Source organism: Paramacrobiotus metropolitanus, unplaced genomic scaffold (assembly GCF_019649055.1).
Source record: "Paramacrobiotus metropolitanus isolate TYO unplaced genomic scaffold, Prichtersi_v1.0 Parri_scaffold0000009, whole genome shotgun sequence".
NCBI classification, from domain to species: Eukaryota; Metazoa; Tardigrada; class Eutardigrada; order Parachela; family Macrobiotidae; genus Paramacrobiotus; species Paramacrobiotus metropolitanus.
In genome coordinates this window covers 2,203,332-2,229,473 of record NW_026570229.1, presented here as the reverse complement: position 1 = coordinate 2,229,473, position 26,142 = coordinate 2,203,332, and the positions used below count along the sequence as shown (strand labels likewise).

General features: G+C 43.2%; 5 protein-coding genes, 8 non-coding genes and 2 pseudogenes across 14 annotated transcripts; 5 read left to right on the top strand and 10 right to left on the bottom strand.

Moving 5' to 3' along the window:
• Window positions 1-326: 326 nt before the first annotated feature.
• On the bottom strand, window positions 327-2,207 carry LOC129583057 (D-aminoacyl-tRNA deacylase-like). The gene is made up of 2 exons (XM_055474756.1): window positions 1,683-2,207; window positions 327-951 (listed from the first exon to the last, which is right to left on the bottom strand). Exons 1-2 carry the CDS (start codon window positions 1,919-1,921, stop codon window positions 528-530), a joined length of 663 nt encoding a protein of 220 aa, XP_055330731.1. The 5' UTR covers window positions 1,922-2,207; the 3' UTR covers window positions 327-527.
• Window positions 2,208-2,505: 298 nt separating this feature from the next.
• Window positions 2,506-2,624, bottom strand: LOC129583162 (5S ribosomal RNA). The gene has a single exon (XR_008689747.1). It is a non-coding gene; the product is annotated as a 5S ribosomal RNA (ribosomal RNA).
• A 159-nt stretch (window positions 2,625-2,783) lies between these two features.
• LOC129583161 (5S ribosomal RNA) lies at window positions 2,784-2,902 on the bottom strand. The gene has a single exon (XR_008689746.1). It is a non-coding gene; the product is annotated as a 5S ribosomal RNA (ribosomal RNA).
• Window positions 2,903-4,909: 2,007 nt separating this feature from the next.
• Window positions 4,910-10,627, top strand: LOC129583096 (uncharacterized). Of its 2 annotated transcripts, XM_055474812.1 has the most exons (4): window positions 4,910-5,126; window positions 5,398-5,943; window positions 7,391-8,285; window positions 9,998-10,627. In XM_055474812.1, the coding sequence occupies exons 3-4, from the start codon at window positions 8,117-8,119 to the stop codon at window positions 10,540-10,542; spliced, it is 714 nt and encodes a 237-aa protein (XP_055330787.1). In that variant the 5' UTR covers window positions 4,910-5,126; window positions 5,398-5,943; window positions 7,391-8,116; the 3' UTR covers window positions 10,543-10,627. The 2 variants fall into 2 exon arrangements, with proteins under 2 accessions (XP_055330787.1, XP_055330786.1); XM_055474811.1 differs by lacking the exon at window positions 9,998-10,627 and having other exon boundaries at window positions 7,391-8,117.
• Window positions 6,177-6,299, top strand: LOC129583178 (5S ribosomal RNA). The gene has a single exon (XR_008689762.1). It is a non-coding gene; the product is annotated as a 5S ribosomal RNA (ribosomal RNA).
• On the top strand, window positions 6,464-6,582 carry LOC129583160 (5S ribosomal RNA). Its single transcript, XR_008689745.1, has one exon. It is a non-coding gene; the product is annotated as a 5S ribosomal RNA (ribosomal RNA).
• LOC129583167 (5S ribosomal RNA) lies at window positions 6,747-6,865 on the top strand. The gene has a single exon (XR_008689752.1). It is a non-coding gene; the product is annotated as a 5S ribosomal RNA (ribosomal RNA).
• A 207-nt stretch (window positions 10,628-10,834) lies between the features above and the next one.
• Window positions 10,835-14,079, bottom strand: LOC129583005 (uncharacterized). Its single transcript, XM_055474669.1, has 4 exons — window positions 13,798-14,079; window positions 13,384-13,735; window positions 12,060-12,777; window positions 10,835-11,706 (listed from the first exon to the last, which is right to left on the bottom strand). The coding sequence occupies exons 1-4, from the start codon at window positions 13,970-13,972 to the stop codon at window positions 11,146-11,148; spliced, it is 1,806 nt and encodes a 601-aa protein (XP_055330644.1). The 5' UTR covers window positions 13,973-14,079; the 3' UTR covers window positions 10,835-11,145.
• A 1,519-nt stretch (window positions 14,080-15,598) lies between these two features.
• Window positions 15,599-15,717, bottom strand: LOC129583177 (5S ribosomal RNA). The gene has a single exon (XR_008689761.1). It is a non-coding gene; the product is annotated as a 5S ribosomal RNA (ribosomal RNA).
• A 165-nt stretch (window positions 15,718-15,882) lies between these two features.
• On the bottom strand, window positions 15,883-16,005 carry LOC129583183 (5S ribosomal RNA; annotated as a pseudogene).
• A 608-nt stretch (window positions 16,006-16,613) lies between these two features.
• LOC129583082 (uncharacterized) lies at window positions 16,614-17,980 on the top strand. Its single transcript, XM_055474790.1, has 2 exons — window positions 16,614-16,814; window positions 17,324-17,980. The coding sequence occupies exons 1-2, from the start codon at window positions 16,748-16,750 to the stop codon at window positions 17,770-17,772; spliced, it is 516 nt and encodes a 171-aa protein (XP_055330765.1). The 5' UTR covers window positions 16,614-16,747; the 3' UTR covers window positions 17,773-17,980.
• Window positions 17,981-18,360: 380 nt separating this feature from the next.
• Window positions 18,361-22,600, bottom strand: LOC129582951 (phospholipase A2 group XV-like). Its single transcript, XM_055474583.1, has 7 exons — window positions 22,432-22,600; window positions 22,183-22,339; window positions 20,030-20,148; window positions 19,660-19,758; window positions 19,313-19,540; window positions 18,989-19,239; window positions 18,361-18,624 (listed from the first exon to the last, which is right to left on the bottom strand). Exons 1-7 carry the CDS (start codon window positions 22,598-22,600, stop codon window positions 18,361-18,363), a joined length of 1,287 nt encoding a protein of 428 aa, XP_055330558.1.
• LOC129583181 (5S ribosomal RNA) lies at window positions 21,103-21,225 on the bottom strand (annotated as a pseudogene).
• Window positions 21,388-21,506, bottom strand: LOC129583159 (5S ribosomal RNA). The gene has a single exon (XR_008689744.1). It is a non-coding gene; the product is annotated as a 5S ribosomal RNA (ribosomal RNA).
• On the bottom strand, window positions 21,665-21,783 carry LOC129583158 (5S ribosomal RNA). The gene has a single exon (XR_008689743.1). It is a non-coding gene; the product is annotated as a 5S ribosomal RNA (ribosomal RNA).
• Window positions 22,601-26,142: the final 3,542 nt, after the last annotated feature.

Genomic DNA, 26,142 nt, shown 5'->3' with positions numbered 1-26,142 from the left:
ATTTGCATCTAAATTTGCGTTGAGGGACGCCTAACGACTTCGAATAATTAAGCCGCAAGTTTTGAATTTTGTTAGTACATTGTGTAATTAAGTAAAAAAAATAAAAAAAACTACCTCGCTAACAAAATCACTAAGGTTTTTTTATAACAGAAATGTTAAGAAAATGATTCAAAATTTATGTAAATCATTTACACAGATTGGAAATAATGGGAGAGAAATTTTAGAAAAAACTTACTTTGTAAATTCGGAGAATTAATACTCAAGAATAATGTACGGTTAATTCAAATTTTAAGTACTATTTTTATATTGTGCACATACTGATACTACGTACATTATTTCAGATATAAGGAAATCTTCAGAAAAGGTGCTTCTTATCTGCCACCGCGTTTGCAAATGCGGAATTCACCACGCTTGACACATTACGCGCATCGATCCCCAATTAATAAATCAGATAAAAAAGTTTTTTAAAAAAAACTGGAACATCGACTCCGGAGCGCAAAAATAATTCTTTAAAAAAATATTTATTATTATTTTAATATTTCTGTGGACTCTGGACTCCTTTTAACATCATCCGAAAAATCTTTCCCATCCTTTTCCACAGCCTCCGTCGGTCCGTTTTCCACATTTTTCCCTGTCTTATTCATTTTGGGTTGTTTCTGGATGACCGGTTTCGGGAGGGAGTCCTTTTGCGGGGAATCCAGGACGATGGTGACGGGCCCGTCCATCTGGCTGTCGATAATCATCCGCTCACCGAAAAATCCCTTCTGGATCTTCCCCGCATCGTACATTTCCCCCATGCGCTGCAGAAAGCGTTCATAAAAGGGTTGACTCTCCGGTCCCAGCATGGACAGGTGGAAATCCGGCTTCGGGCCTTTATTCGTCCGGCCGTATAAGGTGAACTGGCTGATGCACAGGATTTCCAGTCCCAAATCCATCACAGATAATTTCCACCTACAGTTACATTTCGTATTAATTTCTACACGCTGGAGGCATAAGGGAAATTACTGGGGAAAAATGTGAACAATTTGATTTATTTAAAATGAAGAATATGACTTAATAAAAAAAATAAATTTAAAAATCAGATCATTTAATTAACGTAAATTTTTCCCCTGTCTAAATGAGACTTCAGAAGATACACTCGTGCTAAGCTTTCAATTTTCAAATTCACTTCTACTCACAAAAGCAGCAAGCTGCACTAGCCAAAACGAAATTTGAAAAATGCAGAATATAAATTAAATCTTTTTCATACAGTATGTGGAGGAATGTAGGAAATTTTACGAAATTTCCGCTACAAATTCAACACATTAACAGCAGGAAAGCAGATTATTTTCAAAAACAAGTAAATATTCTAACAGAAAAAAATCTACAACGGACAATAATAAAAGTTCAGAAAATCTTTGCATAAGCAATTTGCTGCGAAAAATTTCTCAAAACTTTTTACGAAGAAAAAATTATTTACCAAGGAAACATATTAAAAATATTTTTAGTTATAATTTATAAATAACAATAAAAATTCGGAGATCCTTAAAACATTAAGCTACGAAATATTTCCGGAATTTTTTCCACTTTTTAAACAGGTGAACATTGCAGGAAAACAGCATAAAAATTAAACGATACTGGCTGTTATCACAGAAAACCCTGCAAAAATTATCAATTAACCCGATACAGCGCCGTTCCCGCACCTGGCATTATTGTCATCGTTGAAGACCTTGAGCGTCAGCAGCTTCTTGACCATCCACTCCAGATCGGCGTCCTTGTCGTCGCGGTGGATGCCCAGGAGAACGAGGAGCCCCGGACCGATGCTGTTGATGGTCGGACCTTGGACGTTTTCCCCGTCGCCCTGCTCCACGGGGGTGGATGCCCCGGAGGGGGCCGCGCGGCGCACGGAGGCGTGCAGAACACGCTGGACGGTGGCGCGCATGCTGGAGGAAGGCTGGAAGAGAAGGCAGACGCGGGCCGCCCAAGCGAAAAACTATTATCTTCGCAGAATCTACTGTCAGCCGAAATCATGCGATGGCAGCGATGCTAATGTTGTTAGCTAGCTTGGCTGCATCCCTGCAGGAAGGATTTGAGATGTGTCAATCGAAGCTGCAGAAAAAATTCGAATACCGTAATAATTTCTCGAGAAAAAAAGGAAAAACCGGAAATGTAAACGCAGAAATGAGAAAAGTGAGAGAAAACAGACCAAAACTGAAAACGAGAATCGTCAGAAACACTGAAACAGAAACGATAAAATTTATTCAGCAGAAAATTCTGACGCTTCACCAAACCGTCACTCCGCCGATGGCTACCGCAGCGACAATTTTAACTTTGATTTTTCGACTTTTTAGGCTTTCCTCAAAGACTAAAGTTTAATGGCTTATCTGAAATTTTTTACGAAATTAAGTTTATTAAAAATTTATTGTCACTGGCTTATCAAAATAAATATTCAAATTTTACCTTTTGTTATTTTATGCACGGACAAACAGGCCTAAGACTGAGCTAGTTAGAACTTAAAAGGCAAAAAGTCTACAACACCCGGTGTTCCCAAGCGGTCACCCATCCAAGTACTAACCGGGCCCGACGTAGGTTATCTTCCGAGATCGAACGGGATCGGGAGTTTTCTACGTGGTATGGTCGTAGACGAATGTTTAGGTATTTATAGCGCCGGTTGTGATGCCAAATCAACCCGACAGAATTAATAAAAACCCATTTTAGTTAAATAACTAAGAATAAACAAAATTTAAATAAAATAAGCATAGTTAGCTAGCAGGCTAAAAAGCCGTTTAATTCAAAAGGCAAAAAGTCTACAACACCCGGTGTTCCCAAGCGGTCACCCATCCAAGTACTAACCGGGCCCGACGTAGGTTATCTTCCGAGATCGAACGGGATCGGGAGTTTTCTACGTGGTATGGTCGTAGACAAATGCTTAAATATGTATGACGCCGGTTGCGATGTCGAACTACCCGGCACAATTATTAAAAAGCCATTCTAACCAAACACATTTGCCTGAATAATTAATAAAATATAAATAAAATAAGTATACTCGTAGTTAGCTAACAGACCAAAAAGCCGTCTACATAGTTAAAAAGCAAAAAAGTCTACAACAAGCGGTCACCCATCCAAGTACTAACCGGTCCCGACGTAGGTTATCGTCCGAGATCGGGAATTTTCTACGTGGTATGGTCGTAGACGAACGCTCAGGCGTTTATAACGCCGGTTGTGATGCCGAGTGCCGAACTAAGCACATACCATATTAAGCCAAGAGATTTGTTACTTTTTATGTTTTTAACACAAACTTAATTAATAATTAAAACGTTGAACTTCGAATGACCTCTGCGTTTACATATAACATAGCTAATTTAAGAAGGGGGATTGTAATTGCATCTTAGTTAAAGTTCATTTCGGTTGCTCTTCTCCTAACATAGCACTGTACCGGGTGGCCGAACAAAATGTCACCCTGGATTAATATGGTGCCCTGGGCCAATCCGGTGCTTGATTGACATGATTTAGTTTTATTCGAAAGAGCATTTTTCATGACACAAGAAAGTTAAGTTAAACCAACAATATAAATGAGTTTCCTTTTTTCCAGAAATATTTTGAGAAAATGGGTGGAACTGAGTGATGTCCTGGAAACAAAAATTCAAATTTCCCTATTTTCAAATTTAAATTGTAGATATTCAACCAAGTAGGTTATTGTTTATGACGTTGCTTTTTCGGAAAGGGGGATTGTTCCTGGTTTTTTTTACTGTAAAGAATAAAAACATTCTAGTGACCCTGGCTGGGCAACGGGCGAAAGATTTGGTACTTCTTACATTTCATCTTCATGAAACGGGGTAGCGGACTTTTTGAAAACAATTTGCAGACCATCGCTTCGAATGCAGTCCTGGTTCACACCCGTGTTTAAAAGAGTACTCACCCACCTACAGTTTCCAGTTGAAGCGGCGCTCTTCATTGCACCCAGTACTGAACAAAAAAATTGTAACTAAAATACTTATAAAAACAAACGAAAAAAATCGTAATTTTTTCGAATGGTCAAAAAGGTTGCTTAGTGCCTAGCTCATCCAGTGCATGCATCATCCCAACAATATTTTCCCGGCTGAAAGAGAAAGTGCTGCTCTAAATAAAACATTTAAAAAACTCGAAATCATGTGCAAGGACAAAAAGTTAGGCGCAATTTTTAACTATGCGAGCTGGGACACTAAAAATTTCTACACGATTTCACTTGGCGCCGTTGTTAACGAGGAGTCTCAATTTTTTAGAAAAATATTTGAGTGTTTTGAGTAGCTTATGAAATTGTCTATCGAATGAGTCTATCCGGTTTAAATTACGTTAAGTGGTTCGCGCAGGGCAAAACAAACGCCTAGGGTGACATTTTGTTCGGCCACCCGGTACATAACTACATATATAAACTGCGGCGAAAAGTAAGGAGCACCGATTCAAAACCACGGTTCTATCCACAAAACCATTTAAATATAAATGGTGTGATTGCAATCATAACCGGAAATGACGGCAGTGCCATCTTCGGCCGAGAGGTGAGACCGTTACTGGCACACGAAAACTGACCAAACAATTTATGCACAACTGCCGGTAGAAAACCCATAAACTCCCATAACAGCATTAACACCACGACACATGCGGAATACAAAATTATTTATTTAATAATGGCTGTGCATTGCATAATGACGATGCGGTACACGCTGCAACCGGCAATGTGCCAGGGGTGTTGTTGCATTTTAACGGAGATACCATGTAATTTGCGCTACAACTCCTCGACATACTTATGACGAATCCGCGACAACTCACAAGTACGATCTGCAAAAATTGGCTAATTAATACGATAACCCAGAATCACGGCAGAACTGAACTTGTGAAAACAGCCACCACATCCGCCGCGAATATCGCGCCGTTACAATGCATATTACAGAGTTTAGCGATGGCAGTGCATGCGCAAGAACAAAGTCGCAGAAAATGCCAGAAAACTTTTCTTCAGTTTATTTCGACATTCAGTTGTCTGAAATTTTATGGTAACTTCAGTTTTTTTGTAATTATTGCAATTTTATTTTCCGCAATCCCGTTTACTGAAGAGCAGTACACTGGAGCAACGTATAATTCAACAAACTACAATGGATCGTATAACAATTACGGTAAGCTCTGGTTAATTATTTCTGTTGTTTTTCAGGACCAATTTGATAATTTCACATATAGGTATTTGGAAAAACATAATTACGGGGAAAATAAGTTAAATATTTCTTACAGAATATAAGCGTAACAAAACATTATACTCCCAAAAATCCGACATATTTTGAAAATCAATCAAACAGAAATACAGAAATAATGAAAATCGACAAATTATTAAAATAATAATTATAAAAAAATAAGTGAATGTAAATCAGTTAAATATTAAGGACTTTTCAGCCTACGGTCAACCATATTCCTACGCGTATCCGTACCCAGTGGCGGGCCGAGGCATCGATTATGGCGCGTACAATAACTTCTGTAATAACGTCAGCAACTTCTACCTGACCATCAATAACACCAACGCCGTCACCAATACCAACGAGAACAACCAAGCCCAGGTGATGAATGAGAACAATTTGAATAACCCCTACAACATCTCCGTCAAGACATACATTTATGGACCCTTGTGTACCTTCTACGCCGGGGTGGTGTATCCTCCGGCCCCGCCTCCACAGCCCATCCAGTACATTATCTATCAAATGCCACCCCAAGAGCCGGAAGAAGTAGAGGAGGAAGACGATGAAGGTCCGGAGATTGAGGTTATCGTGGACGACGGGAACGCGACGGATGACAGTGCCAAGCCGCCGGTGCAGAGGCCGGCACCCTATGTGCCTCCCCCGGCGTCCGTATCGGAGTTTGAGCCGCCGCCGGTTCCGCAGTATGGGCCGGCAGTGGGACAGTACGCGTCGCAGGTGACGGAATACGACGCCGCCGGCTCTGATTGTAAGCGGACAAAAGCATTACTATGTTGCAACGGCGGAGGAAGATGCTAGTACTTAATTAGTTGTCTTAGTTAAGACTATATTGAATTGAAATTTAATTAAGAAAAATTGATCTTTTTGCAACGGTAGAACAACCGTGCAGTTCGATATTAGAGCCCGTGTTACAAAAACCTTTTTAATAATTGCGCTGTTTCATTCGGCATCACAATCGGCGTTATGAATACTTGAGCATTCGTCTACGACCATACCACGTAGAAAACTCCCGTATTATCCCGTTCGATCTCGGAAGATAACCTACGTCGGGCCCGGTTAGTACTTGGATGGGTGACCGCTTGGGAACACCGGGTGTTGTAGACTTTTTGCCTTTTACATAGACGGCTTTTTGGTTAATAGCAAACTATATTTATTTTATTTATATTTTGTTAATTATTCACACAAATGTATTTAATTAAAATGGCTTTTTATTAATTGTGCCGGGCTGATTCGGCATCAGAACCGGTGTTACAAATATCTAAGCATTTGTCTACGACCATACCACGTAGAAAACTCCCGATCCCGTTCGATCTCGGAAGATAACCTACGTCGGGCCCGGTTAGTACTTGGATGGGTGACCGCTTGGGAACACCGGGTGTTGTAGACTTTTTGCCTTTTACATAGACGGCTTTTTGGTTAATAGCAAACTATATTTATTTTATTTATATTTTGTTAATTATTCACACAAATGTATTTAATTAAAATGGCTTTTTATTAATTGTGCCGGGTTGATTCGGCATCAGAACCGGTGTTACAAATATCTAAGCATTTGTCTACGACCATACCACGTAGAAAACTCCCGATCCCTTTCGATCTCGGAAGATAACCTACGTCGGGCCCGGTTAGTACTTGGATGGGTGACCGCTTGGGAACACCGGGTGTTGTAGACTTTTTGCCATTTTGATTAACTATAATAAACGGCTTTTCGGCTTGTTATCTAATTTCACTTCTAGTATTTTCCGTTTGTTGATTATTTTGATGCAAATGGATTTACAGTATTTAAAATCGCTTTATGTTCATATTAACCATAACGTGGTAATTATTCAGGCAAATGTTTTTAAGTTTAAATTACGATAGAATGGCATTTTAGTAATTTTGCCGGGTTGACTTGGCATCTTAACCGGCGACGGGCGTAGTAAATATCCCAGCATTCGTCTACGACAATACCACGAAGAAAACTCCCGTTAAATGCACTTCTGTTTTTATACATGTAATCCCGTAATGCCGCTTCTTCCGTTGTTTATGTAATTTTTAAATATCTGTTATGAGCACGTGAATAGCCGAATATACGGTTTCGAAAATGTACATGTAATTGCATCAACAATTTGATTACTGATAGAAAGTAGAGCACTTCCGCTCTGTGCAATGTGCAGGAAAATGTTTCGGTTAAATAGGGTTAGCCCATTTTTCTGCAGATTCCGAATACCAGAGCCAAACCAACCCTTACGTCCAGTACCCCGCTCCCAGTGCCCCGGCCGAATACAGCGCATCACCTTATCCCTCTCCCCCCGTATACGACGCCCGTATGAGCATCCGGCAGCTTCCATTTACGACCGCCAATTCCCCGCTGAATTACCGCCATTCTGACGCGTCTTTATTGCGCCGCCGACCGGGTACAGGGTCGTTATATCGAGGCCCGGTTACTGCAATCCCGCGTAATTCCCATCGTGTCCGCACGCAAAATAATCCTCTTCCGCAGCAGCAGCGCTTCACTCCCCATCGATCCACATCATCCAACCTGGGATCGTTATTTGCGTAACAAAACGCGCTGTGCCGCGATCGCCGGCGTAATTACACCGCCAATCAAGCCGGCATTATCATAATCCGCATCATGATGTTTTATATCGCATTCGCTTAGACTAAAAGCCGTTGTCACATCATCCGCTTTGATCGTTCGTTTCACCGATTCTTGCTATCGCTTAATGGAGACAGCAACGTCCAGTGTAATCTTTTAATAGACCGATCAGGACTTTAATCTTTTCCTTCGAGCATATTTCGCAAATATCAAGGATCGTCCTGGGCTGATTCATATCCGGTTTGTCCCTATATTTTTTAACACTATCATGACCCTCTTAGTGCAAAGTGTTCCCGGTACGTCTTGCCCTGTTGCTGTCGTCGCGCTGGTTGCGGGATAATAAACGATGACCTTTACTGTTGCGTTCTGCCTGTGTTTGATCGTGTGCTGGGATGTTGTGGAGTATAGTGATGGCTTTGCACTGCGTCTGTTCCGCACCACGGATATGACCCAGGGGAATGTCCGGGATGGGGAGGGGGGACACGCCGGGCCCCGCATACCCGTGGTGACTGGCGGTAAGGAATTGCAGGCGGTCAACAAAGGTTGCGTTAAGTAGAGCAGCTAACGTTGGGTGGTTTTTATTAGGGATTCGTGCTGGGGAATGTAATACAAAAGTATCAATTAACAAAAAAAATCATAACATCATTTCCGTTCAGCCAAATGAAAGGCGAACTATACGAGTAGTTATGATACTTTGTGCATGCACGCCTTTAATTAAAATTTTGTCTGCAAATGCAGATTTAGTATGAAGATCGGTTTAACACCGAATCAACACCGTTCTAGCACTGTTTTCGAATTTTAAAATTTATTTTAACATTTTAAAAATATGGTGAAACTTGGGTTAAGTGTGTAAAAGATCTTTCTACTGATACGCGTTTACGTGCCAAATGCGTGTATTAAAGTGTAAGTGGTAACAGTGAGCGTAACACACATCATCGTTAGAAGAATATCGTAGTGCAGCGGCTGCCAAGTCGCTATGTGTAGCGATAAAATTATTAGAACCTCAGATGCAGTAATCAAGCTTAAAAAATTAATCTTTTTTGCTCGCAACGGCAAACCAACGTTTTCCGAACCAGTACGCTTGTTTTTTGTTGACTATAAGTGCTACGCGGGCCTTTTTTAACTATCGATCTTTTTCGCTACAAGTATGTCTTTTCAACAACTGATCAGTGATCACCCACGCATTTTAATAATTAATACTAGGTAATTATTACCTAGTACATGAAAGTGCAAAATTTTCAAAAATAATTGCTGTACATATGTGTCATTACTTTAGACATTTACACGAAAATGTGCCAACTACAAATTATGATTGAGTAAGCATTGTATACTGTGATGGAGAATTACAGCACTCACACAGTAAAAGCCTTATCTACTAAAATGTTTGAGTCAGTGGCAAAACGATCGTTATTTATTAAGTCTGGACCGCTAATATCGGTTCGTATTGCAAGTTTGCAACAGTGTGGGAGGCTGGTATTTTACATTCTGTTTACTTTTGTATATGTATGCGTAAAAACTAGTTAAAGTGAAGATCTTGGACGTCAGATATTTTGGAAATTTTATAATCTCCCGGCAATTGTTCACCTTTCACAACGCTCGTCGTATTTTACCGTTTTCTACTGGTGAAGCCGTGCCAGCGCCCATGCATTTTCTTCCTTTTTATTGCTTGTTAAATCTTTGCTATAATATAGTGTGCGTGCTAGTTATAGCTCCGCCATCAAATAGTCACCACAGTATACGTTTTGCCACGTAGTAATTAGTGAATACAGCGTGACCAAATTTTATTTCAGCAACACGATTAAACTATTTATTAACAGTTGTACAGTCATTATTAATTGATTTTTAATAGTACCTCTCGATGCTCACTCAAAGATTTTAGTTTAAAGATGAACCAGCCGATATATTCGAATTTTTGAGTGTTCTGTAAATAAAAGAAACCCTCTGAGTCCCTTTAAGATAAAGAACGTCCACAACACTAACCACAGTTGCAAACTAATGAGTTAAAAAAATGCACTTTAAGTTACAGAGCACTTTAAGTTTACTGCGAAGAAACGGTCTAATTTCAGCTTGGTCTGCATGATAGCACTGTAACATGATTTATTATGTGTACATGCACAACGTACGTACTGGTCGTTGGCATAGCAGCAATTCATACACTCCGCTAATGGCAGGAAAAATAATCATATATCGCCGGAAATCAGAAAAATAATTTGCAATTTTTATACAGACATGCAGAGCCTGTCCCGGTCACGCGACATCCCGGTGTTCGCTCCGGGCGTCGTCTTCGCCACCACCCCCACCACCACGACCACCACCACCACACCGGCACCGACCACCATCCGTCCCGTACTCGCCGGCATCTTCCGCCCGGCCTCCTCACCCCTCCCGCCCGGCACATCCGCCGGCCGTTGCGGCGCCTACGAAGACTGCAAACGCCATCTGATCCGCTTCTTCATGATGGCCATGCTAGCCCGCGAAAAGGACCCCCTGGCGGCGTTCCGCCTGTTCGGCCGGCTGAAGAGCATCCCCATGGGGTCGTCCCTGCGGGCCGGCTCCTTGCGGATGTTCCGGCCGGCCTTCAACGCCAGCCAGCCCAGCATCCTCCCGCCGAAACTGAAGACATTGAAGCTGCCGGTGCTTAATGCGGAAAACATGGATTTTGCGAAGATCTTCAAGGGCGGGAAGCCCATTCTTCTTCATCCGCGGTCCGTGTTCACGCCCTGGCCGGAAGCGGATAAAGAGGCACGGTGGGAATCGTCGGGCGCTTACTGAATTTATTATACGCTATGCTTATTAGTGGAACATGCTCAGAGCAGACTTGTGTTTTTCGGTGACCTTTTGCACTCACTATAGTAGTTTGGGCTTTTCATTATAAAAAATGCGTGGTGACCTTTATGCTGTATCTTACAAACAAAATAAATGCTGATTTCATAGCTCGTATTTGGGAGCGTCCGTATTAAATGAAAAACGCATTTATTTTTATTGACTTTAGTGTTTGTATCTGTATATACTTCGTAAGCTTCATGCGCATGCAATACTCTGTATGTATTTTATAATGTTCATATAAGTGCGAATTTTTTTAATTTTTATAACGAAAAAAAAATTACAAATTGCTAAAAAATTGCAGATCAATTATATTTTATACTTGCAACATAAATTTGATTATGTAAGAAATCGAGGATTTAAGAGCAAGAAGTCACGCAATGTGCAAAAATTCAGCGGATACATGAACTACAGCTAGAGCAGCAAGGAAGAAATAATTTGATTACAGATAGTTTAATTGACCCATCGCGTGGCACCGTTTAATTCAAGCACCCATGGTGCGGCACTTAAGCACATACAATTAACCCGGCGTGTGCTGCATCCACACCGGCCTCATTTCTGACACACTCCCTCGGCATCCCACATCTCACAGCCGACACACTGCGGACAGGTGAATAGCCCGGCGGGATCCACGGCCATCTTGATCCTGTACAGCCGGCCGTAATTCTCCGCGCCCCAGAACGCCTCCTGCCAGCGCGGCTCCGCGGTGAACGCCTCGTTCCCGTACGCTCCCGCCCCGGGATACGCGTCCCGCCATACCTGGACCCCCGCGTTCAGGGCGTTCGTCAGGTTGGCCAGTTCGGCGTCGGTGGTCTCGTAGGACCAGCCGATGAACATGACCACGTGGTAGACGGAGCGCCGCCAGGCGGGGGTCACCGAGGTCTCGGTGCCGTGGGGGTCCCGCGCGCGGACGCCCTTCCCGTTGACGAAGTGGCCCAGCATGCCCCAGAGGAGGCCGTTGGCCCGCATGCCATCCACGATAGTCTTGGCGAAGAGGCGGGGGTTGGAGAGGGCTGACACGGGGACGAGGCGGGAGCCTAGGATGGTGCGCCCGCCCGTGGCGTCGGTGCCGGTCTCGGGGGAGAAGAGTCGGCCCGTCCAGGAGTGCCATTGCTGTGGAAAAATTGACAGCCAGTTATTTAAGCACTTACGTTATCAGTTTTCATTTTTATTTCACAATATGAACAACAGTGAGCACCACTCAGTAAATACATCAAATGAAGAATTTATCCCAATTTATAATACGAGTAGCACGAGAAGGGACTGTGCACAATACACTCATAGCATTACGACGCATAATTTACGACGTATTTACATATTTACCACAATTAACAAGGTGATAATTAATTAAGTATATTATTTATTTTGGTTAATAATCCTTAATATACATTAATACAACTTATATTATTAAAATACTGGATACAAAAATTCTGGGTATACATATATGTGCAATACTTTGATCGTACCCGGAAACTTTTGAAAGGTCGCGTATACTGCTCAGGATTGGTCTGATTCACCCCGACGATCGTGATGCCTTTCGTCTGCAACGCCAACAGCCCATTCGTCAACGGTACAACGGTCTGGCTGGCCGCAGCCTCATTCAACGGCGCCAAGATGCTGATAAAGAACCCGATGCCGGTGACAAACTGGAAGTACCCTCCCCAGGGGACCTCCTCCAGAATCGGCGTATAACTCGCCCACACCTCCAGCAGCGCCTCCATCTGTTCCCCCGTCAGCGGCTGGAAATCACTGGAGAAGGCCACCACCGCGTAACTGGTGTACTCCGCAGCCCCGGGGTTCAGTTTGTGCGTCACCGCCGTCACCACCCCGAAGGTCCCGCCCCCGCCGCCCCGCAGGGCCCAGAAGAGATCCGGTTCCTGGCATTTGTTGAGCGTCCGCAGCTGGCCGTCGGCCGTGACCACCTGCAGCTCCAGGACGTTGTCCACGGCCAGGCCCAGCCACGGGGACTGGGCGCCGTGACCCCCGCCCAAGGCGAAGCCCCCCGCGGCGCCCACGGTGGCCGCGTTGCCTCCTAGTATAACAAGTTTGTTGCCGAAGTTCTGCTCGACGTAGTCGTAGACTTCGCCCCATCCGGTTCCCCCGGTGACTGTCACGGCCGGGGTCGCTGGTTCGCGAGGGCAGTTTTTCGGGACGAAGGCGCTGCTGTACGTGATTCCCTTCATCCTGAAATTGGGACGGTGTTAACACCAAATCTGAATTCTGCCACTTTCTTAAATTTTGAAATGAATTTTAAAAACCTATAAAAGTTGCTACAGTGCTATAATTTTGGTTCGGTATACTGAAGCCGCTCTTTGTATTGTACAATACATACATCATGATACTTGTCTTTGTACATACAGTGCACATGTGCGTCTACGTGCAAAATGCCGGTCTATAACGAGACCTTTGGTACACCTGTTCGCGTTTACATTTGTTGGATCCAATCTCACATAACTCCGCAACCGAATGTTGCCCGCACAAACGGTTTTTACGCCAATGTATACAAGTTATTTGGTTACAGAATGCCAAAAACACTGCAAAAAAGTGTTTTGAAGCGAGCGAAAGCGAAGTTTTCGTGAATGCAAACCATTTTGCATGCACTTTTAGGACTTACGTACACAAGCCAATCCTTTGGCTACAAAACCTCATAAAGCAATACAAAAACGTGTCTGGGAGTGCGTAATAGCAGAAGTTCACATGGATGTACTCGAACTTCATGCTATGCACCAGGCCAGATCCTTTAAGTAAAGCTAAATACTGTTTATCGTCACCCATAAGGAGAAAACCTACTTTTGCATCCAGATCAGGAAGGAGCCGGCCGCCGAGCTCCTCCCCATATAATCATGCCCAGTGGACTTCACAACCAACCGGAGATTATGTGAGGCAGCGAATTTAACCGCGGTCTGGACATCCTTAACCGACTCCACCTGGACGCCGTAGACCGACACCCGCCCGCGATGGCAGACAGCGAAGCGTCCGTCGGCGGTCTCCAGAGCACACCGTCCATTCTCCCCCGCCTCTTCCCAGTTCTCGGACTGCGTCGTGCCGGGCAAGTCGCGGCGGTAGTAAGCGTTAGAGCGCGATGTCTTCATCTGGGAGCAGGCGGTGATGTTATAACCGGCGCCACGATAGCATGGATACCCTGGATAATACGCAACGGTTACAAAACGGCGGGGATTTTCGGTTGCTCAAATTGAAGTTAACCTGATGGCTGTGGTTGCACCAGACGCCCGCTTAGGGAAGCGTTCAATCCGTTCCACTCCTGCGCTGTCGGCCAACACGGCGTGTCCGGCATGCAGCGGCATCGGGAATACGGACGTTGGCTGTTAATAGCCAACGGCCAGAACATTATACCCAGAATCAAGAAAAAGCTGTTCATTTTGCTGCGATAGACTGGTGTGACGCAAAAGTGTTCGCTTTAACTAACAGTGTGTTAGTTTTGTTACTGCAGTGCTTATTGCGATGCGAAAAGTAAACTGCCGATAAAGTGGTTATACATGTAGAAGCAGAACGGTTTCACGGTCGCTTTGCCAGTCGCTGCTGACATCGTCATTGTGCCGATAGATAAACGCTGATTAGGCCGATTCGATCAACAATGGTGTGTGTTTGTTTTGTCAGGAAAATGTTGATTGATCAGCCGGCACGTGTACCTGTACGTACTAACTACACTATACATGAACAATCTTTGCATAAAACTTTCTTGCAGTTATGCACGCGTATACGCTATACAGTACAGTACTTTAATTGAGCTGAAACAATCCGTATAATATCGTTGTTATATACATAGGTATGCCATATAACAAAGTCGTTTTCTATACCTAATTGATTATCCTTCTTGTTTAGGTTTTTAGTTTAATGCAAGGCTTTCAGGAAATTCATAGAAATTTTAGCGGAATACGGTACAATATCGCCACATTCTCCAGTTATAGTATGTACTACAGTATTCCCAAACTTAGCGGTCAGATGAGAGAACCATCGGATCGCTTACAAATTCACCGCCGGTTAGGTTATTCGGTCTCGATTACAGTACAAGTTTCAACGATGCGACTAGGAGATCGCAACTCGATTTGCTTTTACAGCGCTTCAAGGAAGCTGTCGGCCATCAGTAAATAAGAGAAGAACGTAAGGTCACCATTACCAATGCTAGCACCGGATAGCATACAGTATTAGGCGTTCAAATCGTCCTGTACGTAAGAAAAAAAGTACCACAAGTAAAGTCAGACCCAGAAACATTCTGGTTAGTTCCCATAAATCTTCTCAGTCATGCTGCCCGCTTTCATCGCAGTAGCCAAATAATCGGTGGCGCAGATATTTCGTGGCTTGCATTTCGCCGGTCTCCTGTTTCAACTTTGATCTTTTTCGTCAGTTATCAGGCAGGCGAATCAGACTGAATCTCTAGTCCCCACGGTTCACGGATTGTGAAGCCCAACGGACGCAGCAGATAAGGTCGTCAGTGCGGCTGCGGTGTCTGGTGGTTTGTGTTTCGTACTGCTGCGTGTTGCTGTTGCTGCGCTCGCGCCCAGATGGATACACCGCTCGCATGTGGCTTGCTCGAGAGGGCCTGCATGATGCCGCAACAAGTAGCGCGAGAAACGTCCAAATTCGCGGTCACACCAGCTGGCCGCTTGCCATCAGTTTAGAACATTTTGTGACTTAAATTCCCTTTACACACCGCCAGGTTAACAAAGTCACACCCTTGACTCCTTGAGCATGTACCTACCAGAACTTTCAAATGACATTAATGACCGTTTGAGCACACTGCATGGTTGAGCAGACTTTTGGCATTCGAATTGCGGTTACTGTATCTTTTTGTCCTTTTGGTAAGCTATGCGGGAGCGTAAAACAGCAGAATTAAAGTAATGATCAGCAGGCAAGGCTGTGGTTAAATTCATGGCAACCACAAACAAACACCATAAAAAGCGAAGTCCTTTAACGCTAATTAAATATATATAAAGTAAGCACAGCTTGCTAACAGGCCAAAAGCAGTCTAATTAAAAATCAAACAAGTCTACAACACCCGGTGTTCCCAAGCGGTCACCCATCCAAGTACTAGCCGGGCCCGACGTAAGTTATCTTCCGAGATCGAACGGAATCGGGAGTTTTCGACGTGGTATGGTCGTAGACGAATGCTTAAATATTTATAGCGCCGGTTGTGATGGCAAGCCAAGCCGGCACAATTGTTAAAAAGCCATTTTAATTAAATACATTTGCGTGAATAATTGACAAAATATAAATAAAACAAGTGTAGTTAGCTATTAAACCAGAAAGCCGTTTAGTTAAAGGGCAAAAAGTCTACAACACCCGGTGTTCCCAACCGGTCACCCATCCAAGTACAAACCGGGCCCGACGTCGGTTATCTTCCGAGGTCGAACGGGATAATACGGGAGTTTTCTACGTGGTATGGTCGTAGACGAATTCACAGAGATTTACAGCACCGGTAGCGATTTATAGCGTATCCAAACGTCCTATAATTAAATACATTTGCATAAATAACAAATAAATTGTTTGTCATCCCACTATTACAATCGCTCATGGTGTTTGGTGACCTTAATGTTATTGTTTATCGTCGAAAACGTTTCTACACGGTCGGTCGTTCATGTGGCCCAGTGGGATTTTGTTAATTACAACTTGTTCAGCTATCGGTATATCCGTAACTGTTAGTAAATCTAGCGGTTCTAGTATAGACATTTGTCCTACAAACACACGTGTCACACTTGAAATTACAGTTACATTTCATAGTTTGTGTTGTTAAACGTATCTTTATTAAGTGGTGATTTACATTCCGGGAATGCATTTTTATAATCGTAACACGCAGAAATTTCCTGCATTAGTTTTCGAATGTAATGCACGAACGGGTACCGTTTATAGTAAGACGTGTTTTCCTTCCATGCAGCACATGGATTGTACAGTACACACATCTACGCCTTGGGGATAAAAAGCGAGTTTTTCCGGAAATCGTGAAAAATTAATATGAAGAGGGATGTGTATCGTTTCCGTGTTTCGCAGACAGTTGTCGGTTAAGAACCTGCTGCGTAATCTATCGCATTACAACGTTGGTAGACGTGTAGCTGCTTGGTACTGCATTTATGAGTTAAAATCAATATTCGTGGATCAGGGATTTTATCGCTTCATCGTGGAACGTTTTTATATAAAAATGTTTTTCCAGTATTCTATTTTCCTGGCGTTTCTATCCATAACAGCATGCTGGGCAGCCGGAAGTGGTACGTACGGTATATAAATGTTTCTAAGTGGAGGATAAAATTACTGAGAATAGTGGAGTGGAAATTTTAGTAGCCGCTAAATTGGTTACAATACATACGTATTGAATTTTATTCCACTAGGTAATCCATGAGATCTTGGTTAATTTTTTGATTTCTTTAATTTTCTGAGTTTGGACTATTTTCCCGAATTGAAAACAAATTACAAATAGCGTTTTCAAGTGTATACTGCAAACAGCATTCCCTCGTTTTGAATAATTTTGCCAAATGTTTTATCAGCTATTGATTATCGTGCTGTATCCGCGGTAAAAACATGCTGTGGATGTGGAGAAAAAAAACATAGACATATCAGGGAAACATTAATAGAACAAAAATAAGGAATCACATTAACAAATATGAGCACGTGAATTTTCGCTCATTTTTCGCTGTTATTTTTTGGCAGCTTTGCTGTGACTTTGATTTGTATAAAAATAAATAATTAACAAATTTGTTAAAGTTATTACTTTCCGTAGACACGAAAAACACCACCCGCAAGCACGGGCCCATCGACTGCGCCGCCCTGAAATCCGCCTCCGCCGCCTCCGTCGACGTGTCGGACTCCTCGTGGATGCCGGAATGCAACAGCACCACCAACCAGCTCCTCCCGGTGCAGACGATGCGCAACGGACAGAAGTTCTGCGTGGACCTGTGGACCACCGGCGTCCTCCTCGGACCCACCTCCAGCCCCACCCTGGTGTGCCAGTGCGCACAGGCCCACAAACGGGCCCGTCTCCGCAAACAGGGCTACCAGCCGCAGTGTAATCCGTCGAACGGGCAGTACAGTGCACAGCAGTGCGATACGGTGGAGCGGAAGGAGTGCTGGTGTGTGGACCCCACCACCGGGGTGGAGACGGCCGGGAGTAAGTGGGCGGTGAAGCCGGAGTCGGCGCAGGACAGCGGGAAATGCGGGGCTAAAGCGTAAATGGAACATAACACGGCATTTTGAAAACGTTTCGTGATAATTTTGACAGTCTGTGGGCTAAATCGGCACTGCTCTTGGAACTTGCGTGCGACCTTTCACTTCCGGTTGTCTGCCGGTGATTTATACGAGTCACGTGGTTGTGTTGAATTTTCTGGTGACGCGCGTCTTAAGATTTCACATGTGCGAACAATTAAAAGTATCTTCTTGGCAGTTTTTATTGGAACGTTCACAAATTATATATAGGTGTGCAAAGTAGGACTAAAAAAAGTACATAGTATATGTGTCGTTTTAACGCATCCTGCGCAAAAAATTCTTCTGTTGGAAGCCAGTGCGGGCGATTTATGCGCATTGAATATGTGCTCCTATTGCACACTGTCTGTAGATTTTAATCTTAAATTTCTGAACTGCGTACTGATTTCCACTTTTTTAAAAAATAATTGTACAGTTTAATGTACAATATTCATTGACCAGTAACTGTTTTCATAAATGTTCGGTTATCTGGACATCAACCCAATCTGATACAGATTTAATGTTTTCTTGTTCTAAGCAAGGGAATTTGGAAATACCCATACAATGAATGAAATACTCTCATTGATTAAGAACATCCAGGATATGTGCCAGCGCCGCCTGGTCCGCCAGGATCTCCTTATGTCCGACGCCGGGAAAGCGCGTCACCCGCACCCGCTCCGGATGCTTCTTCGCCCACTGACCGCACACCTCCAGACTGATGTCGTTCACGGACCCGTCGCCCTGGCCCAGGACCTCTTTGGGTGTCAGATCGGGGAACTGGTCGTCCCGCTCGTAGTACAGGCTGGCCGGGGTGGGGACGCCGGTGCCGTACAAACAAAACATCTGTTAAAAATCGCCATTTGTCAAAGAGCGGGGCAAACGACCGCAACCACACACTAGCGAAACCCGTTCCCATGCATTTTTACATCAGAGATTATCACTGAGATACAACGGGGAAACTGAGTTTTAGTTTTGGAAACAATCGAAGGAGCAGAAAAGTTTAATGAACTTTTTATGTTATAAAAATTGTGATGTTCTTGATTAATATATTTTACGTCATATACAGTAAAATGTGCATACCACAGGTGAATAAAATGTACCGGAAAATTACAAGCCATAATTTATTATCTTCGTAATAAATCCAAGTAAAATTAATCAGGCGAAAATCAGCGCAGCAAGAGTTAAAATTCCATAGTCAAGTTTTTACCGGTATGCTAGGCGGTTGCAGTTTCAGCAGGCCCTTGGTGCGGCCGTACATGTCCCACACGCTGCGGTCGTTGATATCGTCAATTAGTTGGTCAATACGTCCAACGGTGTACTGCTTCCCCGGCCGCTGCAGCACCACGTACGAATCCGGCCAAAATTCGCGATTGGGAAACAGAAAGGTGGCGCTGGGATTCGTCCGCTCTTCGGCCCGCACCATCAACGAATCGACGATGTCTTCGTTCAGATTGTCACCTGCATTTCCAAAAAGAACATGAATATTAAAAAACGTTGTATTAATGGAGAGCATTCATGAAGGATTGGTTACCGGAAGTGACCGCTTTTATGGAGCGGATCGCACCCGCCCAGGGGGCGGCGATACTAACGAAGCCTTTGACATGCTTGGCCGTCCATTCTGGTGTTTGTTGTTGCAGAAAATATAACGTATGCAGGTTGCCCAGGGAGTGGGCGATAAAGGTCACGGGGGTGTTCTGATTACGGGTATGTGTCTCTTCAACGAGTTTCTTTAAGGCTTTGTAGTACTCTGTTTGCTCATCTGCAAGGATTGTAATAAGTTTATGTAAACGTAATTTCCGTTTGCTTATGGATTAATTTCAGGGTTAAATTTTTTACAGGACGTTCTCAAAACAAGTGGATATGTAATCATATGTTTACCGGGTGCTAAACGGAAATCATATGGCGCGGCGCGTATCGATATATCCCTTTCGTAGCCTTGACTAACCAGCATGTCCGCTACGTCTTTAAAGTACCTCGCTGCAAACAAATAATTTAACAAAACGTTCCTTCGTTACTGAGCGTTTTGCGCTGCATTTTTTTGCAGAGGATAAAATTTTACAGTACGTGTACGAATGCACGCAAATCAAAACAAATACTTTGTAATAAAAGACCAGATGTATCTGTATAAGTCAGAAAAATACATATTCCTTGCGTTAAGTAATCATGATCATACGCATCCGTAATATCCCGTACAACTGGATGAAAACAGCGGCATGAGGATGATAAGAACTTAAGAGGAATAGAGTACCATAGGGGTATAGGTCCTTGCTGACATACTCGACCGCCAAGCTGCTGCCGAAACCGTACACGCGGACGTCCACTCCCGGTGCATTTTCGGAACGCCGGCTCACGTTGTTGTAGTGCAGCCTGTATGGACCGGAAATAAGTTTTAAGTACTCGTACTGCTCATTACTACACGTGCACGCCGTACAAATGGTCCATAATAATTAAAGTTAACATAAATGCCAAAAGGTCCGGAAGCGGAAGTCTGATTTCGTTTGGTTTGATATTTTGCTTATACCAAAAATTTTGATCATACGCGTAATTTCTTAATGCCTTTTGCTGCCAAGCGGTCAGCGCCAGTCGCCCGGCACGTCCCTCCGTGCAGTAACCGAGCCCGATGAAGTTCACATTACTGTTGGTAGTTAGTACATACCTGGATGGTGGACCGACATTTTGCCTTTTACATAGACCGCTTTTTGCCCTGTTAGCTAACTGCACTTTCAGTGCGTATTTATAACTTATTAATTATTTATGCAAATGACCTTAATTAACAACGCTTCTTAATAATTGTGCCGGGTAATTGACTTGACATCACAACCGTCGCTACAAACGTCTAATCATTTGTCTACGACCATACCACCTAGAAAACGTTTACCGCTAAAGAATACGTGCATAGTGCGGCCAAGGCATAACAATTATAAGCCGAAGAGAATATTTTTATTGCAGTTAAATCTGTTCTTTTTATAAACCGTATGCGTGTTATTTGGCATGCGCTAATAAAAACGCATAAGGGTTACAGATACGCTGCTGCGAATATGCTATGTGCATTGCACTATGCAGAAATATGGTGGTGCATTATTACATATACCACGGTACCCGTTACTATTACACTCATTTGTTAAATGGTATGGTCGTAGTAAGATCCCAGAGTAGGGTATACATAACGCCGGTTTTATGCTAAAGTAAACCCGGCACCATTATTAAAAAGCCATTCAATTATTAATAAATTTGCGTGAATAATTAAGAAAATGAAAATAAATTAAAATTGTTGGCTACCAGCCTAACAGGCTAAAAGGCCGTCTAGTTAAAAAGGCAAAAAGTCTACAACACCCGGTGTTCCCAAGCGGTCACCCATCCAAATACTAACCGGGCCCGACGTAGGTTATCTTCCGAGATCGAACGGGATAATACGGGAGTTTTCTACGTGGTATGGTCGTAGGCGAATGCTTAGGAATTATGACGCCGCTTGTGAGGCCAGGTCAACTCGGCACAATCATTAAAAAGACGTTTAATTAATACATTTTCGTGAATAATTAACAAAATATAAATGAAACAAGTATTGTTAGCTAACAGGCCAGAAAGCCGTCTAGTTAAAAGGCAAAAAGTCTACAACACCCGGTGTTCCCAAGCGGTCACCCATCCAAGTACTAACCGGGCCCGACGTAGGTTATCTTCCGAGATCGAACGGGATCGGGAGTTTTCTACGTGGTATGGTCGTAGACGAATGCTTAGGTATTTATAGCGCCGCTTGTGATGCCAAATCAACCCGACAGAATTAATAAAAAGCCATTTTAGTTAAATAACTAATAATAAACAAAATTTGATAAAATAAGCCTAGTTAGCTAGCAGGCTAAAAAGCCGTTTAGTTCAAAAGGCAAAAAGTCTACAACACCCGGTGTTCCCAAGCGGTCACCCATCCAAGTACTAACCGGGCCCGACGTAGGTTATCTTCCGAGATCGAACGGGATCGGGAGTTTTCTACGTGGTATGGTCGTAGACAAATTCCAAGATATTTACAGCGCCGGCTTTGATAGCCTAATAAGGCCCTAAGCAAGGTACGAGTATATGTCTTTATTAAAGTCGGTATTATTAGAACTATTTATTATTGTTTAGTGTATTAATCTCGGTGTATGCGGTGTTCATGCCACATTGTATTAAGATGGTGCAACTGCGCTGCCTTATTTAAGTTTAGTCAGTAAGTACAAGCAAATATAGGGAATTAATAATTATAATCACAAATCGTTATTGCCGCTTACAAAGCAGTAATTATTGTTAAAAGACTACAATTTATTATTAGTATATTAATTTTATTATTTTAGCATATTTGGTTTATTAATATTTATTTATTTTTGGATTTATTTATTAATAGTATAGAAATAGTTTAATTAAAGTACTGACTTCATGTTGTCCACCCAGCATTCCAGTGCATAAGGCAGCAGCAAGTCCACATTCAGCCATAAATCAATGTAATCCTTGGTCTGTTTGGCGCAAAACAAGCTGACCGTGTTGGGTTTGTTGAGTTTGGCCTGCAGCCGACTTCCACCGACTCCCGGCACTGACAATTTAATAAACATAAATTACAACAGCAGCAAAAAAATATGAACTGGGCTTCAGGTATGAACTCCATATTAGCCATAATTTTTTTACCTAAAATAACCGGACTGCGCAGAGGTTCCTCTGCCTTATTCCCGAATATATCGCCCCAGATGTTGAAGGCCGGATTGCGTAACACCACGGCGTGGCAATCATGCAGCAGTATGTAGAGAATCAACGGGAAAACAATGAATGCTCCAGCTGATCCCAGACACACTCTCATTGCAATCCCAAATCAGGAATTGTACGCAGTTTGAAATTCTCGATAGCAGCCGTTGTTACAGCAGTATGAGCAAACTAACAACTAGCAAAATAGAATTTCTGCGAAAGCAGCTGACCGTTGGCGAGTGGTGTTCACGCGGTGTATACGTGACAGAGAAATCTTGTTATCTATCGTAGACCGCCCGCTGTGATGTGTACACGCTGGTCTTGACCGCGATCAGCGAATGCTCTCTTCCCAGCCTTTTCTTCAGCTGATTGCCCATTTCGCCTTCCTTGCCTTTCTTGTCTTTCCCTCTGAAGTTGATCGTTACGAAGATAGCGCGATAATCCTCGGCTTTTGTAGGTGACTGTTATAATGAGGAAATGGTGTTCTCTTAAAGCTCAATGGAAAAGCGGCGGAGCTTCGTACACTGGCAATTACGCTGACCAATGGCTAAGCAGTGGATGTGTGGGAATTGTGGCTTATCTATTGAACTTGCAAAGTATGTAGAACAGCAGGCGGGCGGGCGCCTTTCCTCTCTGTTTCCTTTTCCCTCTGCCTTAGCGGCCAAATGTCAAACAACCGCCGGAGAGACTTTTCGAAGGAAACAGTCTTCGGTGGTCGAAAAGCGGAGTAAATTTAGCGGGAGCAAATTTTACTGCGGTTCACAAGCCGGATAAAGGGTTCTGGGGTCAAAAAGCCGAAAGGAATTGATATTGAAGCGGATGAATATTCTTGTAGCAAAATGTACAGATAAGCAGTTCAGCGTGTTTTGGCCATCTGCTTTGACCAACTTGTTATTGTACTTACCATAAGCGTAGCACGATAAATTAGGCCCGTACAGTGATCTGGCGCTCTCCGGTCTTCCACCCTTTTCCAAACTGAACCATAGTAAGGTCCCTTGAAGCTCTGAATAAGCTTGAGCAAGTTCAAATGCTTTCTTTATCAGCTTCGTATTTAATACAAAACCTCGAAGCTAACATGCAGAGTGTGCTGGCATAAGTTAACTTCATTCAGTGTCAGCCACTACAACAACTGATCATGATAGCTTTGTGAATCGTTTTTTGTCGGTTTAAATGGAGATTGATGAGATGTTCCGAGCATTCTGGGTGCGAAACCCGTGCGACGTGTTGACCTAATCGTCATACTCTTGCTCTGGCTCTGATTAAACTGGTTAGTTTGTGTATTCTCGCGTTACGTAAGATTGTGTAATCGCCGGACAGGTACGGCGCGAAGCACCGTTGGCGGAAAAGAGCGTATGGTGATCCGTGATCGTGATACCTGCGATCAGGTGCCCTCGTTCCAAGCGTTATAATTACTGCACTGCGATCTGAGACTACTGGGACAAGGGCGCAAGTCCTTTCCGCCGTTTTCGGAGTATTACATAATTTAACGGAAACAAATGCACCATAGGTCTCGTAAAAAACCACATCATTTAAACTCGTCCTGAAATTTTGAACAGAATGGTTTATGCCGATGTTTGCAATGATCGTGTTCTGCTGCAAGCAAAAGGCACACACAGGTTTGACGATGGACTAAATATCTCGTGGCCCTATGTAATGAAGCCGGCGATTGATTTTTTGAGTTAAAAAATTGGCACCGCGACATTTCGCCGAGGACAACTAGTCGCAGGACTTTTGGTCGCAGACATTTCGTCGCAAGGTCATGTCGCTTGCATCAAAATGTCGCAAAGTTAAAATGTCTTAATGCAAACCGGAGTGTCCATGTGTCGGAATGTACCGCTGACTCCCGCAGCGGAAAGTCGTGCGTCGAATTTAACTGCGGCAAAATGTCACACTCCCAAATTTCCGGGTGCAAAAAATGGCAAAAACAAATCGCGTATGCAGAACAACGCTCCTATACCGACCGAGGGTGATCCAGGCACTGTTTGTAAATATTATCTCCTTTAACCGAAAGGCAAAAGATCCGCGGTATCGCTGCTCTTGGTTTTTTGCACGAAGTCAAAGATCCGAGAGTAGTGGGTCACGGAATACTAATGCCCGGGCTAGTCAGTGTCAGAAGCAATGCTGAATAATAATGTACACTATTTTTACGGTATCTCTGAAAATTATGGGAAAACAACCAGTCGAATAAGCATCGCAATGTACTTAAGGCTGCATTCTCCTAGAACTGGATAGTGACTTGGCTAATGCAGCACTCAACGGGCAGTGCTAGAAAAGTGGGGAATTTTGCAGCGCGAAAATGTGCTGAGTTCCAGTGGGAGCATTATATAGAAGCGTTTCACATCCGGTATCCTGGGACCTGGCTTGTGCTTCATGTACATGTGTAACGTGTGACAGCGGCAGTTCGATCATGCGGCACAATTAGTGCTACTAGAGTAGGTTTTAATAAATGATGGCTTCCATAGACGCTTGAAACTCGATGAAAAGAACCGGAATCGTAGACAAAACCGTGAACAGCAAAGTATGTAGGATTCCATTGCATAATTTGCATTGTACGCGAGAGGGATATGTCCCACAGTAGTTACGGTCAGATTGATTTATCGACATCGGGCAGCTTGTGTAATTGCGACAATGGCAGGTACTTTCCCTGTGATCGGCCGGAATGCCGCAATAACAAACAAACTGAAATTTCGCGACTGTTTTCCAGGAGGCCGGCGTTTGGCCGGAATACGTACCCTACTACGGCCCTACACGCCATACTGCTCTGCATACATTTGCTGTTGGTATCCACATGCCAAAATAATATTGGTGTATCCACCGCGTATCCATATTTATGGTATTTAACTTTTGTTTTCTGTTATGTTGTCTACAGTTATTAATTTAATATTGCAAGTATGCAATTTGTCATTGCAATAATTGTGGCGTCTAGTGGCCATCATTCTAATCGCTAATTCGCGCTCTACAAAGTACCTGTACCTTTACAGCGCGACGAGTAAACAGCGCAAGCATACCCGACAATCGACATGAACAAATGTCACCAAAAACATGATAGTTTAATATGACAGGCTAAAATAAAAACACTTTCTGCAGTTTTTCTGTGTCGCTGGCAAGATAAATGCGGCGGGAAGTTGTAACAAAGCTCATAGTTAGTACAGTACCAAAGGGTACGATACCTTTAGAGATACTGCATGGTTACGCCAGACAGGAAAAATTTTGTTGCGCGATATTTCAACGTAGTTATCCATTTCTGTCAAAATTCGCATACTGTAAGTACGTACTTTACTACAGTAGTTGGTTGGTTTCTGGTGGCGTTATTATACAATTACCTAAAACAAACTTCCCGTAGTGCAGTTTTCCGAATTTCCACTTTTAACAGAACTATATGTCAAAAGCGCAAACGCGGCCAGACTATTTAACGGTTTCAAAAAAGGTTTTAAGCGCAAACCTGTAGTTTTGCCTGTGTATGCATGTACAGTTGTGGGCATGCGGATGAACAATAATTGAATGCGAAAATGATAGTATCTCCGTACGTGTTTCTCAGTTTATTCAAACATGAAGATGGTTTTACTGGAAACGGTGATGCTGGTACATATTTACATTGGGCACTTATGTACATCCTGGATGAAATGCAAATGTCGTAAAAATAAACATGAGAGTCTA